The sequence below is a fragment of the Mchenga conophoros genome, linkage group LG3 (assembly GCF_057382185.1).
Source record: "Mchenga conophoros isolate Kocher_MC1m ecotype Shallow Benthic linkage group LG3, M_conophoros_male_GT1.1, whole genome shotgun sequence".
In the NCBI taxonomy this organism is placed as follows: Eukaryota; Metazoa; Chordata; class Actinopteri; order Cichliformes; family Cichlidae; genus Mchenga; species Mchenga conophoros.
This window is the reverse complement of record NC_140528.1, coordinates 51,470,658-51,491,905: the sequence shown is the minus strand read 5'-3', so window position 1 is coordinate 51,491,905 and position 21,248 is coordinate 51,470,658. Positions and strand designations below refer to the sequence as shown.

General features: G+C 43.2%; 2 protein-coding genes across 2 annotated transcripts in view; one reads left to right on the top strand and one right to left on the bottom strand.

The window, feature by feature from the left end:
- Window positions 1-21,248, top strand: part of LOC146579344 (uncharacterized) — a 179,885-nt gene that overhangs the window by 46,841 nt on the left and 111,796 nt on the right. The gene's annotated exons all lie outside the window — the stretch shown is intronic.
- LOC146579350 (serine/threonine-protein kinase DCLK2-like) overlaps window positions 6,327-21,248 on the bottom strand; it is a 28,086-nt gene continuing 13,164 nt past the window's right edge. The window contains exons 5-17 of the mRNA XM_085263181.1: window positions 19,492-19,618; window positions 19,104-19,229; window positions 17,823-17,896; window positions 17,647-17,728; window positions 16,993-17,098; window positions 16,415-16,472; window positions 16,207-16,326; window positions 15,808-15,954; window positions 14,742-14,875; window positions 13,645-13,722; window positions 13,384-13,480; window positions 12,933-13,013; window positions 6,327-12,809 (exon numbers count right to left, since the gene is read on the bottom strand). Of these exons, the coding sequence (XP_085119307.1) occupies window positions 12,669-12,809; window positions 12,933-13,013; window positions 13,384-13,480; window positions 13,645-13,722; window positions 14,742-14,875; window positions 15,808-15,954; window positions 16,207-16,326; window positions 16,415-16,472; window positions 16,993-17,098; window positions 17,647-17,728; window positions 17,823-17,896; window positions 19,104-19,229; window positions 19,492-19,618 (1,371 nt within the window). The 3' untranslated portion in view covers window positions 6,327-12,668. The remainder of the gene's footprint in view (window positions 12,810-12,932; window positions 13,014-13,383; window positions 13,481-13,644; window positions 13,723-14,741; window positions 14,876-15,807; window positions 15,955-16,206; window positions 16,327-16,414; window positions 16,473-16,992; window positions 17,099-17,646; window positions 17,729-17,822; window positions 17,897-19,103; window positions 19,230-19,491; window positions 19,619-21,248) is intronic.

Sequence of the window (21,248 nt, the reverse complement as noted above, 5' to 3'; positions counted from 1 at the left end):
CTCGACCTGATTAAAGAAAGCTGGGAGGACGGTCCGAGCCCCGCCAAGAATGAGATTCAGTACGTGTTGGACCTGAGAGCGAAACTCCACACTTTGGGGAGGTTGTCACGGGAGAATTTGCTCCAGGCTCAACAGCGTCAGCAACGCCTGTACGACAGAGGGGCTAGACTCAGGCAATTTTCACAGGGAGACAAAGTGCTTGTATTACTCCCTTCTTCTAGCTCAAAGTTGCTCGCCAAGGACCCTTTGTGGTCACATGGCGAGTCGGGGACGTTGACTATGAGGTTGCTCGGTCGGACAGGGGAGGGGCCACGCAGATTTATCACCTCAATCTCCTTAAAGAGTGGAGAGAGGTTGAAACTGCTTCTCTGGTAAGCCTGGTTAAGGAGAGAGATGAGTTGGGGCCGGAGGTGCCAAATTCCATCATCCCCGCCTCCCTCCCTTGTGATGACCATCTCACACAGGCCCAGAGAGCGGACGTTGTCGCGTTACAACAGCGGTTTGCAGATGTGTTCTCCCCCCTGCCCGGCTGAACATCTGTCATTGAGCATCATTTTGTAACGCAGCCTGGCGTGACGGTGCGTTCACGGCCCTACAGGCTTCCTGAGCATAAACGGCAAATCGTTCAGAGGGAATTGGCTGAAATGCTGAAAATGGGAGTGATAGAAGAGTCGCACAGTGCCTGGTGTAGCCCCATCGTTCTTGTGGTAAAGAAGGATGGGTCTATACGGTTCTGTGTCGACTATCGCAAGGTGAATGAAGTGTCACGTTTTGATGCTTATCCCATGCCCCGGGTCGACGAGCTCCTGGATCGGCTGGGCACGGCCCGTTTTTTCACGACACTGGATTTAACCAAGGGCTACTGGCAGATTCCCTTGTCTGCCGAGTCCAGGGAGAAAACGGCCTTCTCCACTCCGTACGGTTTGTACCAATTCGTTACGCTTCCGTTCGGCTTGTTCGGAGCCCCTGCCACCTTTCAGCGCCTCATGGACCGGGTGCTGCGTCCGCACGCTGCATATGCTGCTGCCTACCTGGATGACGTGATCATCCACAGCGACACCTGGGCGGAGCATGTGCAGTGGGTGGCCGCGGTCCTGGAGTCCCTGAGGAGGGCGGGGCTCACGGCCAACCCAAAGAAGTGTGCAGTTGGACGGAGGGAGGTACAGTATCTGGGGTACCACTTGGGGGGCGGGCAGGTGCGTCCACAGGTGGCGAAGACGGCGGCTATAGCATTCTGCCCGCGCCCCAAGACTAAAAAGGAGGTGAGACGGTTTCTGGGACTGGCAGGTTACTATCGCCGTTTTGTGCCAGGGTTTGCGCAGCTGACCAGCCCCTTGACCGATCTCACCCGAAAGGGTGCTCCGGATCTGGTTCAGTGGACGGGGCCGTGCCAGGCGGCGTTTGTGCAGGTGAAAAAGTCTCTCTGTGGGGAGCCGCTGCTTCACACTCCTAACTTTTCCCTCCCTTTTGTTCTGCAGACCGACGCCTCAAACAGGGGGCTGGGGGTCGTTTTGTCCCAGCAGGTAAGGGGGGCCGACCGTCCTGTTCTTTACATCAGCCGGAAGCTGGCAGAGCGTGAAAGACGGTACAGCACTGTGGAGAAGGAGTGCTTGGATATCCGGTGGGCGGTCGACTCCCTTCGCTATTACCTCCTGGGGCGCTCATTCACCCTCTGCTCGGACCACGCCCCGCTGCAGTGGCTCCACCGCATGAAGGATGCCAACGCCCGGATCACCTGATGGTATCTGGCTTTACAGCCCTTTAAGTTCAAGGTGGTCCATAGGCCGGGGGCGCAGATGGCGGTGGCCGATTTCCTCTCTCGCTTGCGGGGGGAGTAGGTACAGCCGGACGGCTCCCCGGTGGTGGGGGTGTGTGGCGGAGGTGTGGTCCCGGGCGCAGCTGCAGGGGAGGAGTGGTGCAGTGGGCTCAACGGGGCGGTGCTGGAGATGCCGGTGAGCTCCAGGCCCTCACTATAGCACTCAAGAGGCGATTTGGGCAGTGGCACTCCACTGATCAGAGCAGGGAGCAGCTGACCAACTGGAGCCGTCGGCCGGGGGAGAGCCTGGGCACCTTTGCAGCGGATGTGTTGCTGTATGCTCGTCGTGGCTACCCGGAGTTCCCAGCAGCCAGTGAGGAGCTTAGCCTGCATGCTTTTCTGCAAGGACCTTTACCAGAGTGACTTTTTCCAGAAACTCTCCGTGAGGCGCTCCATGAGGCTGAAAGGGCCGAGCTGGTGCTGGCCTCGCGGCCTAACCAGCAGGTGTCCCCCCCAAACTACACCCAACTCAGAGCCGCAGACTGCGACAGGGAGGAGGAAGTCACGAAGATATGCCAGCTGCAGCCCTCAGTGCCCTGAAGTTGTCCCTGTCGACCGACCGACCGCTGCTGCCGGTGCGATAAGCCTGGCCACGTGGCGCGCGACTACCTGGCGCCCGCCCCGAAGACCAGAACTATGTGGCCTCAGGGAAACGAGAGGGGGAATGGTGCAGTGCGGGGACCACCGCTCCAGCTTCCTGCCCCCCTCCAGGAATGATGCACGGTGGTGGGCCTAGTTGGGCACCTCAAGGGACTCTACCTGAGCTGCTGTGTTGAGGACCAGCCCTGCCGGGCCCTGGTGGGCACAGGGTCCATCATTTCCCTAATACGACCTGGTGTGCTCCCTGGAACATCCGGGCTGCTTGTGATGGGTTGATCGCCCACCGACACCCAGCTGATGACGGTGACGGGGGAGAGAACTGACATGCGAGGGAAGAAACCATTGCGGATCCGAGTGAAGGATCTGGAGCTGGTGCACGACTTCTGGCTTGCTGACATCCAAGACCAGTGCATCATCGGCTTTGATCTGCTGACCCGCTGGGGGGCCTGCGTTGACACCGCGAAGCTGGCTATCACTCTCACGGCGGTGGCTCTGAACCATCTCTACTCACCTCAGCCCCAGTCTCTAGGCCAGACAAACCTTCCCTCGACCGAGACAACCCAAGCTGCTGATGACCTGTGGCAGCACAGCAGCATCGGTCTCACCGTTGACCAGCGGCAGCGCTTGAGGTGCCTCCTGGATGACAACGTGGACATCGTTGCCGCTAGTGAGGAAGAGTGCAGGCAGGTTCAGCGCACCATCGACATCGGTTCTGCTCAACCCTTCTGTCTCCGCCCACACCGGCTGCCCCCCTCTAACCGACAGGAGGAGCGGGCCCAGGAGGCCCTGGGCATAGCTACTGCTCAGGCTACAGCCAGCAGAGGGAGATGGCTCCCGTTGACCACGCAGCAGCTGAAGAGGGAACAGGAAGCTGATGCAACGTTGGTTCAGGTGGGGACCTGGCTGGAGGCGGCGCAACGCCAGGCTGGACGGGGGTGTCGGGACAGGGGCTCGAAGTGAAGGCCTACTACTCCCAGTACAACAATCTGGAGACCCACGACGGCTTCCTATACCGGAGATGGCGGGCCCCCGGACAGGTCAAGGATCTCCTGCAGCTGTTGGTGCCTCACTCGCTGCGGTCGCAGGTGCTCGAGCTTGTCCACGGCTCGGTGGGGGCCGGCCATTATGGGAATGCCAAAACTCTCCGCCGTCTCAGGGGACAGTTCTACTGACATAGTTGTTGACGGGATGTGGAACTTTTGTGCACTGCTGTGACACCTGCACGGCATGGAAGGGCGCCACTCAACGCCCCCCTGCAGCAGTATCTGGTGGGGGCCCCGAGGGAGAGAGTGGGAGTGGACGTCCTAGGGCCTTTCCCCGTCACCGAGTCAGGGAACTAGCGCATGTTGGTGGCCATGGACTGCTACAGGAGGCAGAGGGAGTGGCCGTGAGTGTTTCATGACTACACCCGCCAGGTCCAGGCCAGTACCGGAGTACGACAGAAAAGAGCCTGCAATACCAGGTGCCGAGGGGGAGCTTTCGTGCCTGGCGACAAGGTTTGGGTGTAATGCCTGTTTCGCAAAAGATGAGTGTCCCCCAGGCTGTGCAGTCACTGGCAAGGGCCGGCGGAGGTTGTGGAGCGGCTAGCAGAAGTGATGTACCGATCCGCATGCCGGGCCCGGGGCGCATGGTGGTGTTGCACCAGGACAGACTCTCGCGATACTGACCACTCGCTCGAGCAGTCGCCGGGGCAGGGGATGCTGGTGGCACCCCATGTTCTGATCCGAGTGACTCTTCCCCTGCTGGTTGAGACCAGCCTGCGCACCGAAAGAAGACACATGGACATTTGCAAGACTTTTTGTTGGGTAATGGGGTTGTCGGGGACGACTGACTCCTTAGGTGGGGGCTATGTTGTGGGTCAGGGCTGTTTGGGGTTTTGTTTTGACAGCTATGTTCTGTTGTTATGTTGCCATGGTTACAGGTGACGCTCTCTCTCTCTCTCTCTGTGTGACTGTGTGTTTCTGGGTGGAGAGAGCGCCATTTTGCTTTGTTGTTGTTGTTGTTACGCCAGAGCTGCGCCGAGCGGTGGTGTTAGTGTTGTGTGTTCATCTGTTGAATGCGAATAAAGGGCTGTGCTCTCTCCCTTGCAGGAAGCAAGACAAAACGATACCTCTGTCTCCTCCTTGTCTGAGCTTGCCACAGTATTAACAGTTAGCCATCTCACACACTGCTCAAACTTTTTTTAATTCAGCAAATTTTGTTTTATTGTTAATATCATATCATATTTCGATATACTTAAATAAATCAAGATGTAGGCCTGTGTTCCTGAGTCAATGAACAGCTAATTCTTTTCTGAGATTTATACATTTTATTTATAGGTGCCTTTCAGACCCTCAAGGTCACTTTACAGTAACACGTAAACAATACCATAAAAAACATAAGAAAAATGTATATATAGCAAACATGGTAGCTAAAATTTAGACATAAACAGTCATAAAAGTATAAAAGCAAATATAAAAACTAAGGTAAAAAAAAAAAGTGACCTTGAGGGTCTGAAAGGCGCCTATAAATAAAACGTGTTATTATTATTATTATTATTATTATTATATCATTATTATTTATAGAATATAATGCGGGGGGAAAAACTGAATATAAAGTAGTTAGTACCTAAGTCTTAAACATATGCAGAAGTAGTATCTTTCAATTTAATATTGATGGAGAACATTTTTCTGCAGAATTATTCTTACTTTTGATACTTTGTATCATGGTCCTGGGTATGACCCAGTGTTTTGTGTTTGATTTTTACTTCTTGATTATTGTTAAAGAAGCTTGGAGTTTCTGTTTCTGTACCCTCCCTGTGTTTCACGTTTGGTTACTCTTTGTCTCTGTGCTTCACGTTCCCTCTGTCTCCCCGGTCAGTCATGTCTCTCTCAGTGTCAAGTCTGCTTCTCTGTATTATATTTCCTGTTTTACTTTGAAAGAAGACTGGCAAAGGCGAGTCATCCTAAAGCTCAGGCAAAGAATCAATCTCCTCTTGGTTCGGGGCAAGGTTTTTAGCATTGTCCTCCTCCGAAGACATAAGGCCGTGGACCAGTAACTCCAAGAAGAGCACGCTAGATTTCGCAGTGGCCTGTCGCGCATGAAGATCTTCATCTTGTGCACCATCAAGTTTGGAATACCAGCAGCGTCTCTTAATCAGTTTCGTCAGTTTCAGAAAGGTGTTCAATAGGTGAGATTCCTTCTATAACATTGCGTGGTTACATGGCATCCCTGAGCGGTTCGTCAAAATATTCCAAACCCTCTACCTTTGATCCAGTTGCTGCGTCCGCACAGAGGATGGCTACACAGATTTCCTCACCATTGTGTGTGTTTGTGTGTGTGTGTTTGTGTGTACACGTGTACAAGACCAAGGTCACGAGGATTGGCACATGGCGGCACAGGATGCAGTCTTACAGCGCTTCTGGCTGATCCGGTCGACCCCAAAGATTGACCTGGCGAAGAAGATTCATCTGCTCAATTCCATCATTATACCCACTGTTATCTATGCATTTGAGATGTAGAAAACATCAGCCAAAAATGTTTTTTAAAAAAGGACTCAGTGAGGCACAGCAGCAATGTCTAAGATGGACCCTGCGGGTCTCTTACCGGGACCAGAAATCAACAGCCGGACTGCCACACGTCCCCTCCGTGACATTGTGTCTGAGCGGCGTATGCACTTTGGAGATCACATTTTATGCCAGTTGCGCGGAAGACATCCGGAAGTCTTGCTGCTCAATGCGCCGAATGGCCAAATGTCTTGTGTGTGTTATTGGGAGGGTTGGGTTTGGGGGGCAGGGGGTGGGTCGTCTCTGCTTGCCTTTCTGTAAAAGTACACCACTATGTGTCAAATCTTATTTGTGTTATGTTATCTATCCATGTCTCTATGTTTGTATGTATGTATCACAAGTTTCCAAAAAACAGCACTTCAACATTGTATCATTGCATTAGTTTAATTTTCACAGTTGAATGCATTTGTTTCCTCAGTACAAATCAGGGTATACCCCCCTTCTTCTCCAGCTTAATATCAGCAAACATCCATGTTTCATATGAACACACATCACATTACAGATCATTATTAGCATTAACACATGTCTACAACATGTCGTTAAAACTCTTTTCTTCACTCCTCTCTTTCCACATCAAGCCAAGGCTAGTTTTCCTAAAAAGCACCTCAAGGTGAACTTATGGTTAATCTTCCACAGCTTTGAAGAAATTTGAGCTGCAAAGCAAGCCTTTTTTTTCTTGTTGAATTGTCCAGTTTGATTGTGTTAACAAATCGATTGTGTCTAAATTCGTAAATTAAAGATTTTTCATGCAAAAATCCTGTTATTAAATGATTTAAGACATTCTTTAGTAAATTGTACTGACCTTAAAGATCAACCTCAGACTCAGATTTCTTTTTGGAAAACCAGCCCAGTTTGGTTCAAAATCCTAACTTGTCTAGTGCATAAAAAAAAAAAATAAATAAAAAATAAAATCAGCTCCTGTCTATAATGAGGCATGATGTAAAATGATCACACACACTCAATCAATCACATCCCATAAAAACACAAAGGACCCAGTAATCACAGCCACCCGGGTCAAAGTGAAACTGAATCATCTGTTTCCAACTTTGCTCAAAACAGTTCAAAGTGTACTATTGACATAGTAAAACCTTACAGCTCATGATCATCAGGGTTTTAATGTCAAAGTTTTTCATTTACAACCAAAAATAGAGATTTTTTTTTTCATTTGACAGCTACCTTTCTTTGGAGAGTTGCAAATGTCATGGACCAAACATCTAAAACATGTAAAACCAGCCAAGCTGTATACAGTGATAATGACAACGATGTACTGACGTGCAAGAATGTTAAATTATTTGCTGGATGCTTGAAACACCCAAAGAAATCAGTAAATTTAAGGTCACACATCAGTTAGACTAATTGCAAGGATGTAAAGAATTTTAAAAAAAAAACAACAACCGAAAAAAACCAATCAACTGACTTTGAAAACATAAAATTTATATTAAACTTTGCATGAGAAATTGTTTTCTTCCCAATAATTTGACTGCAAATTGTGTCCCAAAATTCCTTGAGAAGATTTGGTAAACCATAATAAATTTGAAAACTAAAAGTAATAACAAAGGCAGGAAATGAAACTAAAGTAGATTTGTGAAAATGGTTGGCAGTTAAATTTGCACAATGGGTTCAAAGTCGACAACAGCAAAAACTAATAGATGCTGAAACGCATCAACACAAGTGAAACATCAAGTTTGGCTTCTTGTTGACGCGGGTGGCTGCAACAGTAGCAACAAAAAGGCTCTTCTTGGTTTGGTATGAAGTATAAAAAGGAAACAATTAAGACTACTGGGTTCATAGCAGGCATAGAAGGTCAAAGACCGAGCCGCTGACTGAGAGTTTGGCTGCCGCTGAAGGTCTTCATGAGTGTTCAATGTGAGAAGATATGTACGGCTAGCTTGTTAGCAACATTTTAAATACATCGTCGGTGCTACTGAATATAATACTGTCAGTGTTACCGTCAGCAGTTACTGAGTACATGACCGTGCCATTGTGATTTATAATACTGCAGGGCTGTAACAAAATGTCCAAACATTAAAACATATGACAGTAACTGGTGCTAATTTGGTGCTAATGATATAATGCCATTCAGAACACAATTAAATTGTTTTAATTCTGGGGCTTATTTTATTGTTTCACCTAAAATAAAATGACCCCAACAATGTATCTGTCTGCAGCTATTGTTCTGCTGTACATCACAGGCCATTTAATTGTTTAAAGAAAACAGTCACGTATTCAAGGCTCTGCAAAAGTCCCTTTTCTAGACATTGAGGTGTTTAAGATTTTGAAACGTGACTGTACCAGCAAGGTAAAGTGTGTTTTTTTTTACTGTTTTTTTGTGCAGCATGCATTGGTTATTATCACACCAATCATTGGGCCGGGTCTTCTTAAACTGTTGCATATGACATTTTCTTTTTTCAACTTGTTCATGTTGCTGGAATTTGTTGTAGGTATTAGTTTATGCATATTTATGATTGTATTATTTATTAAAAGCTTGTTCAGTGGTTCCTGTAATTGCCTACTTACAGTCAGGTAGCTGTAATTTTTTAATGTGTGAGATAAATAATTTTCTGCCCTTCAAAACAGTTTGTGAGCTCGAAGTTATTTCATTAGTCCCACTCATGAACACTTCAAATGCCCCTGCCAAACTCTCAATGAGCAGCTCCAGCCTAAGGTCAAGGCCATGGAAAGGTTATGCTAAGCTCAAAGGTCACGGTAAGGTCATAACACTGCATTAGGTCAACGCATTTACCCAGATGACGATTGACACTTGGTTTCAAGTTTTAAAGAAAGATGCAAACAGACTCAGAACTTACAAACCTCATACATTCCAGTTTTTCCACAGGACTTCAAACATTATGTCGTGGAAATCAACTACCCACGCACACAAACACACTTTTTTGTCGTTGTTTTTAAAAACAGGCATTCCTTCATTCTCACTGATGTATGATCAGTAATATCACAGACAGCATGATGGGTGTGTGGATGGAGCAATATGATTGGTGACACCTCACAGACGCATAACCACATGATGAAAGAGCTCTGTCAGTGTCCAGTCCTTCGTTGCTACCAAATCTATCAAGAACTTGACTTTAAGGTAAGAACTCTTACTTCACACCCTTCAGAAACTCCACTATTCTTTAAATTTAATAAGTATCTATTGAGAATGACAAAATGTTCCAATATCAATGTGGAAAATCATTTGTTTCATCCAAGAAACGCAGTCTCTTTGGGCAGCACAAGGTTTTTTCAGGGTGCTGACACCACATGTCTACAATGAGACTTTTTTTCTTTTTCATCGTCGTAGTATTTGTTCAGGCTGCTACTGTTTCCCTACTTCACAACTGACTCACACAGACAAACAGACAACAACAGACAGAGTGATATTTACATTATTTACAACAGATTTTATCCTCCGTAAACTGCTGTGAACCGAGGAGAGGCAGTAAGCTCGGGGACTAGACTCAAAGGTGACCTTTATCTCAGTCATACTGCAGGTAGAAACTTTAAAAGGTTGTTGAAATTGTTTTTGAAAATGTGACATTTTGAAGTCCCTCAGTTCATTTCAGATACAGTGCGAAGCCTGGGGGAATAGGTAAAGGGCAGAAGGCGAGTGAGACGACAGGACGTGTCCTTCAGAGGAACAAAAGGAGTCTTTGTACATAAGGCTCATTGTTTTTTGGCTTTCAGTGTTCAGAAAGTGGCTTGAAAAAACCTTCACTGAAAAATTCCAACTGGAAGCTATGCTTTTAATTTAACTATTTATCAAAACCTTTAACTGCTTAATTTTACTTAATTTGTTTAATGACATATTTTAAATATTTGCTAACAATTTGAAGTGCTGTAGTTTAATATTTATTTAAACCTAGCTTCCTATTTTAACAGTATATTTACTTTCTGTGCAGTACACAGTTATGTGAAAAAGAAACTAAGTGCACCGCATGATTTTTATCTTTTACAATCAATTTTAATCTTTCTCTGTATAACTTTATCACAGCTAAAGTTATCAGTCTCTCACACTGTCGTGCGGGAATTTTGGCTCACTCTTCTTTACAGCCGGAATCAAATGATTAGTTCATTACCAGGCCTCTGGAGAACTTTAAGATGTGTCAAGGAGGTGATTTAGTTATTAAAATCAGCTGTGTTGGATCAATGACACATCTAAAACCTGCAGGACACCGGCCCTTGAGGCCTGGAGTTGGACATCCCTGTCTTAGATCATCGAGGTTTATGTTTATGCACAGCTCTGTTAATGTCCTGTTAGAGGACCTCAATCAGGTAGAGGTCAGGAGTCATTGCAAGCCCTTGATTCTTTTGATTTTCCTGTTACATGACCCAATTTCAGCCAAGCGTTTGTTGTAAAAAAGATGGCCTCAAATTTTACTCTAGAATACTTTGATTACAGAGGAGTTCATGGTCAACTCGATGCACGCAAACCATACTTGTTCAGGCTTTTCTGGTTATACTATAAACCTCAATGTTTGTGTGTAAATTTTCATTTGTTTAATCTACACACAAACTTGGTGTACATGCATTAACGTAAGATTCCATACAGAATACACTCGCAAAATGTGAACTTTGGACAGAGAATCTTTTCTTTTTTTACAGTCTTTTTCCAGCTGATGAAGTATCCTATGTTTAGATTTGCCAGTATCTCGCAGTAGGAAAAGTCAATTTCCCAAAATCCAGACAAATTCTGAGTGCTTCAAAACCAAAGCAAACACAATGAGCCTTCATGTGTGGCTATCATAAATATCAAACTTCTAGGGACTTTAACTTGTAAGAGAAAGCAATTAACCAGCAGTGTAAACAGGCACAGTACTCAATCACCTCCCCAGTTTGCAGGTGCAAGTAGAAGAAATGAGAGACGTCCTTCGGACCAGCAGAAGGAGGGCTGGAGGGCAAAGGCAGAAGAAATGCGACGTTTCCCGGAATAAATGGAAGACATCCTGGTTGCCTAGCAGCAGGGACTACAGAAACGATAACCTCTAAACCAGAGAGAGCATTTGAAAATGAGTCAGGTGTTCATATCTTAATGAAAGTGGTTGACGCCTTTTTACAGCCGTCCAATCAGTTTTTCCAGTGTCATTCAGATAAGAGGTAAGAGCCATTTACAAGAAATGGTAATACAGTCCAATCAGACTCTGGATCATAAAACAAGATGAGTTGAATAGCACCTTCATGGTGTCCCGACATCGATATAGTGTGCGTCCTTCAAGTAGCCGGGCATTGTGTCTCACAACAAAATGGGCATTTAATAGCATTCTAATAGAGCTCATCAGCAGCAGAGACGTGTCTTGTAAAAGTCTTCAGTAGTTTTAATGGCACAGACCAAAGGTGGGATGGTGTTCACAGGATAGACAAATAGTAGAGAAACTGGTTTGTGCAACAAACTCCCATTGTTGCAGACTTGTGCAGCTTCCAGTAGAAATAAAGAAGAAAAAACATACAAAAAAACCCCCAAACAGTACATCCATCCAACCAAGGGAAGCAAAATGACTCCAGAGTAAAAGTAAGGGAACACGACTGCTTCCAGCAAATCAAAATAGTGAACAACTGTTCTAGACACTAAACTAAGTTTGGGGACACTTACTTGGTTGGTTTGAGATGACACAGGTTGTATTCTAAATCATGTAAGAAGGGAAGTGTTGGGTTTTCACTTGATCTAAGGAAACTTATTATTTCCACTAACTTACATATTTGGTTTTCCAGATGGTATAGGATGGGCCACATTTGCTTGTTTTCCTGTCCTCCTCCTCCTCCTTTCCTTTCTTCAGTCAATTTATAGAAAACAATCTGCATTCTTGACTGGACTTTTTGGATTCCACTTGGTGAATAAAGAATGTCTCCATGACCCGATAGGGGATATGTTCTAGACCTGAGAGAACCTGTTTGTTGGTGATATGTTTGGGGTAGATTAGAAAGAATGTATTTTGATGACGAAGATTAAACTGAACATACTTTAAATCACATTCAATTTACTTTTTTCGGTTCTTGGCCAGGGGAGCCAGAGAGACCATATTTAAGGAACTTGTTGGGTTTCCAGACTAATGTTTGCTTTCTAATTAGCAAAGTAAAGTTTGTAAAGTAAAGCAAAGTAAAGATTCAATCACATTTCTGATTAAAGAATGTATAGTATCGTGTTCGATTCAAGCAGATGACGGGTGACTGACAGGACTTGCTGACTTGCACAGGGAGAAATTGGATTAATTCCACATCACAAGAGAGGGAAATTGTTTTATACCTCACAACCAAAATGGGAATATTTGTGGAAGAAAACTGAACCAAATCATTTTGTTTCACAAAGCATGTCAAGTAGATTGAACTAGATTGGTTTTAAATGGTGGGACCTCTTTTCGGTCTTTAGAAGAATGAACATGTCCAAGAGAAAGAGGTGTAGAAACTTCTTCAAGTCCGATATGTTCTGTTCAGTTTCCTGAAGATGAAATTAAATAAAAGCCAAGAGGAAGTGATTGGTTTGGTTTTAAATGGAAATGAGAGAAAGCTAGAATTCAAAGCAGAGTTGTTGGCTTCTAGAAGTTAAAACTCATTTAACTAAGGTGACATGATGTCATGTAACAGGTTCTAGACCAGATTAAAGGGAACCGATCTGGTCTGGGAATTAATGAGACGTTCAGATATAAAGAAACTTTCTGGGTTTCCAGTGGACCAAACAAAGACTGTTCTGTTCTTCCATTCAATAAGGGGGATGTGTTTTAGACCAGAGGTGAGGGAACTTGCTTGGTTTCAAGTATTGGGGATTCTTCTGGTTCCTCTGGTTCCTCTGTTTCCAATATGTCTCCACTGTTCTGCTCTTCAGCGCTGCTCACAGTGTTGGATTCTATAGGAGCCTCATCCTAGACAAACACACCATATTTTACTATGAAAATGAAAATAAGCATTGAGTATCGATGACCACCAAGTTAATAATTACTGTATTATTGCAGTATTGATGAGATTACATGTCTGAGTGCCCTTACCGTCACCCAGGGGTGCGACAGGACCTCCTCGGCAGTGAAACGGGCATCCACATTCACTTGCAGCATCTGACTTATCAGCATCTGAGGACCAGATCATGCAACAGTTACCAGTCTGCAGTACACCGTACCAATGTGCTGCTTACTAGGTCACACTGCTGTATTTCATGCTATGTGCCTTTGCTTTATATGGTTTCTCTTTTCACTTTGTCCTGCTGAATAGCCTCTAATTTTGAGATGGTTAAAATTCAGTTTTGTGCTTCCTAAACCCACTAAATAAGAGATCAAACCACTGAAACTTCATAAAAACTGGAAAAACATTAACTCAAAAACCATCTTAGCAAAATGCAGGGCTTTAGTCAATGGTGAAGCCACAAGATAATCATGTTTGTTCTTGAGCTGATGTCGGATACCAAACAATGTATTTACTGTTTGCAAACTTCATGAATGGTACCTTTGCTGGAAGACTGATGGTGTCCCAGTCTGGAGACGGAAACTCCAGCTTCCCTCTGAGGATCTGATCAAACAGCTCCTCCTGAATATTATTCTCACTGAGGAAGAGCAAGAATCAGGAAAAGCTGTTTATTAACGTAACCAAAATGATGGTAGGTCACATGATACCAAAGCAATACAAAAGACAAGACTGCGTTAATACAACAAATGAAACAATTAACACATGCACGACTGGATAAACAACAACTTTATGCTAACTCACCTTCTGAAAGGAGGAAATCCACACAGCAGGATGTAGGTGATCACGCCTGCCGCCCAGATGTCCACCTTTAGACCATAACTGCACACATACACAAACAAAACAGTGTAATATAAGAGACGGTCAACTATAAATAAACGTTTATAAGAAAAGGTAAGAAGTTTTTTTCTTTACAAGCAAAAAATAAAAGAAATATATATTGATACATTTCTGACTTAAGTTATACTACATGTTGTAAACAATATTTTTTTTTATAGCAACAGGATACAAAGCAATTATTCTGGAGGTCAATTTTTTTCAAAGACTTATTACATTAACTGTCACTAAATTTAAATATTTATATTTATTTAACATTCATATATATTTTAATAAAGTGAAATTTTGGTCTTTTCATTTGAATAATTCTTTTAAATTGAAGTTTTTTCATTCATTTAATTCATTCATTATCCATTTAAAATTAAAGCTTTAGAATCAGACAACAATGCATCATATGTAATGTACATATATATAAAACCACCAAATATATTACATTTATTCAGACCACCACCAAATGTAAGGTATATGTCACAGCTGCCCTAAATTCACAGTATTTGTAATTAATTTTTACATTTCTATAATGGTTACTCCACCAGTATGTTCAAACTCTTTAATCAAAGTGATTAATTGCTAAAAATAATGTTGTCACCCTGTGTATTTTCAAATTTACTGTTTTATAAAACAGTTGGAAAAAAAGTAATGCACAACTTTTGAATGAAGATGACAAATTAATGGGTTTTAGAGCTATTTATTTTAGTTTAGTTTATTCTGCTAAGCAAAAAACATATTGCATTGTATCAAGAGCCAGCCTTTGACCAAGTCTGTACTGACAATTTTAAATTGGTTATTTATTATTTGGATCTGCTATTTTACATTTTTTATGAATGCAGCTGTAGAAATGAGACAGAAAACAGGTCTTTAAATGTGCTCTTCATGTGCACAGCTTAATTTGCAGTATTTTTCTGCAGACCTAACAATCTAATATTCCTGCTTTCAACCATCTGTCCCAATCGACTTCAGAAAAGGAGATTAGCATAAATTTGGGGTTTTGTGACCTCCCTTACCCGGTCTCAGCGATGATCTCCGGGGCGACGTATGTCGGCGTGCCACAAACAGTGTACAGTGGTCCTTCCACCACTGTCGCCAAACCAAAATCCCCCAGCTTCAATGACTTAGTGCCATCTGGATATTCACAAACCTGCGGGATACAAATACATGAAATCTTCCCAAGGTGTACACAAAGACTGCAATCAGAGGAGGTAAACAGCTCCACAGGCTTATTTTACGAACCTGATAATCATGTTTCCAAATAAATCAGGAAGTCAACAGAAGTAATAATTACTCAGCATAATATATAAGTATAAGATACCTTTATTAGTCCCACGAGTAGGAAAATCATCAACCTATAGTTAAAACAATACAGCTTTTTTAAAAGAATGACCTAAAAGAAGTATTGTAAATAAATTACTTACAAGGTATACACTATATATTACCTTCAATTTATGTTCAAAGTATTCAAAAAAGTAAAAAATTACTCATTAAAACGTGTCATGAACTTACACTGTTCTTAAGTTAAAGTTTGCCTTACTTACGTTAGGTAATCATTTTTAATGGTAAATGGCCTGTATTTGTATAGCGCTTTACTAGTCCCTAAGGACCCCAAAGCGCTTTACACATCCAGTCATCCACCCATTCACACACACATTCACACACTGGTGATGGCAAGCTACATTGTAGCCACAGCCGCCCTGGGGCGCACTGACAGAGGCTGCCGGACACTGGCGCCACGGGGCCCTCTGACCACCACCAGTAAGCAACGGGTGAAGTGTCTTGCCCAAGGACACAATGACTGAGACTGTCCAAGCCGGGGCTCGAACCGGCAACCTTCCGATTACAAGGTGAACTCCCAACTCTTGAGCCACGATCGCCCCAAAAACACATTAAAATTGTAAATGTAAAATAAACAATGAAGAGGTGCATAGTTTGTAGACTACAGTTTATATGATTTAAAATTCAAGAAACTGTTAAAATAAAAGCTTCACAATTGTTTTTTCATCTTTTCTGAATTTAAAAAACGTAACTGCAAAATAAAATTCAAGTATTGTGAACACAATGTGTGCATGTTCGTACCAGCAGGTTCTCTGGTTTGATGTCTCGGTGTACGATGTTCATTCGGTGCAGGTACTTGATGGCTCCGGCCAGGTTGAACACCATGGCGCTGGCGTCTCGCTCGCTGTACTTTGTAGAGGAAGTGATGGCGTCGAACAGATCTCCACCCTGAACAAACAAAGGCATGAAAATAATACATTTGTTGTGTTTCATAAAAAGAATAAGAGCACTGGAGTGTTAGCAACTTTTGTGGTGATTGAAAAGTTCTTTGGTTTCTTTATTTTTCTACATGAAAAACAGAGGCAGCAACAGAAGCTGAAACCTGAAAAACATTCAGTTCATAGTTTTTGCTTCAATAAGCAGCTGAAAGTTCCCAATGTAATAACACTTTCTGGAGAAAACAGGAAGAAGAGGCGAAACCTTGACGAGCTCCATGACCAGGAACAGCTGAGTGGGCGTTTCGTCCACCTCGATTAACTGGATGATGCTCGGATGTCGAACCCTCCTCAGGACCGCCACTTCATTTTCTATCAGGTGCTCCTGTTTACACACACAGAGGTTTGGTGTCTTCATCATTTCAGAGGACTTTACATAAACTCAGGATTAGTCAGAGATCAGTGAGTCTTACCTTCCCACAGCAACGAGCTTTGTCTATGATCTTCAGAGCATACTCCTGTCCTGTTGACCTGTCAGTCAAACAAAGATAAAATATTACAGATTCACACACCTCCTGAATCCCAGTGTTGAGCTACTGCACTCAGAGGGCCACACTGAGCCTGAGAATAATACACAAAATCTGTCTGTGTTTGTTTCTTTGACCACAAACTTCTCCAAGACCATCAGAAGTTCAGCAGCCAACCTTGGCACACAGGTATATCTTCGGTCCCTTGAGGTTCTTATGTATATCACATCATGTTGCCTAGCAAACATTTAGCATTTCTGGACCTATAACACCTTATACCTTATAAAAGCATTGCAACGTTTTAATAATAACATCTAATTTATATCTACAAAACTTGAATTATGCATGATATGTCGTAACAGCATCATGTTACCTGGCAACTATCTAGCAAAGGGCTAACATGAGGCATTTTTTGCATATAAACTTCCCCTACCCCTTCTAGTTTTTGACTTTTCTCAGTGTGATTAAGTATATCAGTTTACAAACAGCAGGTGCATTCACTGAGTTATGTGATGGTTATTTACCTCTCCACGCACTCCTTCACCACAGCAAAGTTTCCGTCTCCGATCACCTTTCCAACCTTGTACTTCTCGTTGATGGTTGAGGAAGAAACTGTTCGATTGCCGTTCACTGTGAAAAGAAGACTTTTCAAATGTCACTGACTTCCTAAAGTCTGAACACACAACCTCTGAGTTAACCTGAAAGTTTCAGAGTTTGACAACTTCCTTCAAAGCATCACCTCAGAAAATCTGCTTTCAAACCCACAGAGTCACAGATGTGCTGTCATCCTTACCCCCTCCTAAGCCACTGAGCCTTTTCTCTGGGTTTTTATTTGGTCTTTTGACTTTCAAGCACTTGTGCGACCCTCAGAGTGCAAGCCAGGGAGCATGCACTGATGCCAGAGGCTCAATGCTTTCAGCCTGGCACTGGGCACACAGTGAGGTTCTCAGCCACCATGTGTACTTTTATCAAGAAGCTGTTTTTAAATAATTCACTTTGATATTCAGCCTATAGCCTCTCAGGTCTTTCAAACAGCCATCAAACTCACTCAACTTCTGTGTCATGTAGGAGCTTTTTTTTGTAAAGTTGGATCTGTTACCAAGAAGTTCACATTTCACGGTCACTGACTTCAGATATTACACTCACAAACTGCAGACTTGATTAAAAGATAAACACACCTTCACCTTCACCTTCAGCAGTGTCATCTGGCTGTTCAGCCTCTCCGTTTACATCAGTGGAGGAAGCACGACGAGGTGAGATCTGAAGACAAATGTAAGGATGAACCATTAGACATTTTCATTGCAAACAACAATTACAAATAGAAACAATCCATCAATCATCTGATCATTGTGACCTTGAGGCTGCGTCGAGTCCCGGGGCTGGTGGGGGATGGGCTGGACCTGGATGATTTTCCAGAGGTCTCATTAGCTGAAAGCAAGAAGGAAGTGATCTGATTGGTCAAAATAATTGTATACACATACCTGCATGAGTTTGAAGACAGTGATGAAGAAGTATGTGGTGGAAGAAACAGATGGTTAAGTGTGCTAAGAAATTATTCATGTACTTCATTCTTACTTGAGTGCCCATTTTCTGCAATTTAAACCTGGTCCCTTGTGAAAAAATGCCCACAATTCTACTCAGAGAACACTGACAGATGTTCATTATTCCATGTAAACAGGGACAGCCGTTTATCAGTTTAACCAGTTTGTGAAAATATTATGAAACGATCTTGCTTTGTAGCCCTTGATGTAACTAACTGAACCTATTGCAATACTAATCTAAATCCCTTTAAACCAGGGATAGGCCATGTGAGTCTTCCAGTGATATCTCTTTGTGACTATCAACACTAAATAAGACTTTTACCTACCACAGATGCATTAAATCGCTTCACTACAAAGCAGCAGAAATCAATTACCACACATGCTTTGCCCAATTGTGGGTGCTGACACTGCACCAAGAGCTGGCACACAGTCTGCTGTGCAAATTTCACCGCTAATTTATTTATATTTTGCTGAATATTTTGCACTGAAATATGAATTTACTGTTAATCAGATCTTTGCTTTTTTGTTACGTTTTTTTCCTTTGCTCCTCCATGGCATGTTACACAAAGCGCTATGAGTGGAAAAGTGCTTTTTGAGGACACGCTGTACTGCGAGATGACATATGGCAATAAGTTTTTTTGGCTAACAGCTCTTTAGAATCACTTTGTTGGTGCAAAAATGTTATTTAATTTCTTTTAAAGTGTCTGAGATTTTTCAGAGATTCGAGTAAAGAGGCAGGAACAAGTGATGTGTTTTGCGTTTGTGTTTTGTTGCAGCAAAGTGTCTAAAGATACATTATTTTTACTACGTAAGCTGTTACCATATGTGTAGAAAACACTGGCTGATTATATGAGTTGTTAAAAAAAAAAAAAAAAAAAAAGAATTTCGGTGCAAATTTTAATTTGAGTGAGAAAGCACTATGTGAATAAAGGGTTATAGTTCAGATGCCCAAGGCTGAGAAACAAGGACTTTTAGCAACACTTAGATGATAGAAGAACTGTGTATGTACTTTTTGTGACATCAACCTGACAAAAACTTCTTGTTATATCTTTCTACTGATAGTTATTAGCGGCGGTTTTCTTATTGCTTCATACCTGGACCAGGTGACTTTGTCCTGGGCGGACCTTTGGGTAGAGTCCTAGAGGAGGAGAAGCCGGAGCTGCTGGGGGTCTTGGTTGTTTTCTGAGGGGCAGATGAGCGAGAGACCTTGGTCCTGCACTCTGGAAAGAGAGAAAAGGGTCGTGTAAAACTGAGAGCTACACATTCTCTCAGTGGTTAACAGGATTGTGTTATGAGCAGGCTTTTGATGTTTTTCATATTTGTATTTGCACATGTAAACATGTAAATACAACTGAATAAACCCTCCCCCAATTTTGTGAGTCTTTGTTTTTCTTTTTACGATTCAAATAATTTGTTGTTTGCTAACAAAAAACAGAAAAACACTCTACAAACAATACAAAGATGGGTGTGCGTCTGTGTTACCATTCACAAAGGCCGGTGTTTTGCTGCTGTGTGTGAGCACAAAGTCGTCCTGAGCGTAGCGAAACTTCTCTGGACCGCAGGCCATAAACACATCGTCATCCCCGAAAAAATCCTGCAAACAGGTCAGCTGCACACACAAAGAGAAGCACACGCTGTGATTCATCAGATTTTAGGAAAAGCTGCAGCGGCATATGTGTGTTCAGAGTGTGTGTGTGTGTGTAGCAACACCAGACATGTGTGCATGTGTGTGTCTGTGAGAGAGCAACAGAGCAGATGACAGATGGGAAATTTTGAATCATGTTTACAGCTGGCAACGCTTCAATGGGCTCTGACACACACACACACACACACACACACACACACACACACACACACACACACACACACACACACACAGGCACAATGTGCTGTCTAAGGAACTGTTTTGAGGATTAAATAGAAATTGCACATCAAACTGTCCGAGATTCAGAGAGAGGGAGGAGCAAGAGAACAAAGAGTGGGAGAGGAAAAGATGCAGAAATGAAGGATGAACAAAGGTATAGGAACAGGTATAAAAGATGAGAGGTTTACAGTTAAGGCTCAGTCATCAAAGTGAAATTCATCCCTGTTTCCTCACACAAACGCTGAGACTGCTCACAGGGCTGGTTGGAATATGAATATGAAAAGATCCTCTCACATCCCAGTTTTTGACGCAAGTGATTGCTAGATTTTAATCAACCCACAGAGCCTCTCAGAGTGACTACAAACAAATTTGATTTTAGCTAATTAGCTCTTTAAGTTGTCCCAGTTTATTCATTAGTCACATTAAATCATTAAGTCCCGACTCGGCACTGTGAAGGATTCCTCTGTGGTATAGACAAGTTATTTTCCTCCCACAGTGGAGCTTCCTCCATTTCAGACTCTGGTCCGTGCTCTCAAAATGGCTCGCTATTGACCGACTGCACATATGATTGATTTAGTGAAAAAGGCAAATAGTCAAGTATTGAGAATTAGCTTATACTCATGGTCTCCGGTCATAGCTTCTAATGCTGGTGTGAAGAGGACAAAAATCTAAAACACAAAACCTTGGTGTTTCTTCAGGTTCAACAACGCAAGTGACCAATTACACTGTTGTGTGATGTGGAAGAAAACTGCACATCTCTACTCTATTTGTGTTAGGCTGAGGTCAGGGACGGGGTTAGGGTTCTGGGGTCAGAGTTTCCACATCACAAAACTATGATATCACAACAGTGTCATTGGTCACTTGTAATGTTGAAGCTGGACCAATATTGATTATGATTACCATGAGACATCTACAAAAAGAGGATATCAGACGACGCCTGCAATTACCAGGTTACCCTAGCAGCCAGTTTCTGTATCATATCAAGTATGGTGGACCACTCTCGAGCACGTGTCACGCATTTCATTCATTCATTAGTATTCCATGTTACTTTTTCCACTCATGACTTATTTGTATTTATTCTTATCAGTCACCAGTGTACACTGACAATATCCAGATGAAATAACTTAATATGAGCCAAACCAATACATTAGACTAATTTCTTCACTGTTAAGCTGCTTTCCACACTCAGACAGCAACTGATACAAAGTCATTTCAATGCTGTACGGTTGCCATGGGGACCACACTCCCCCTAACGGTTCCGGAACTGGACTGAACATTCTGTGTGTGTCTGTAGCAAGGGGCTGTTCCTAGATAGCTGGTTGCTACGGTAACCACACTGCAATGTCAAAGTATGTGAATGTGTGTATGTGAAACG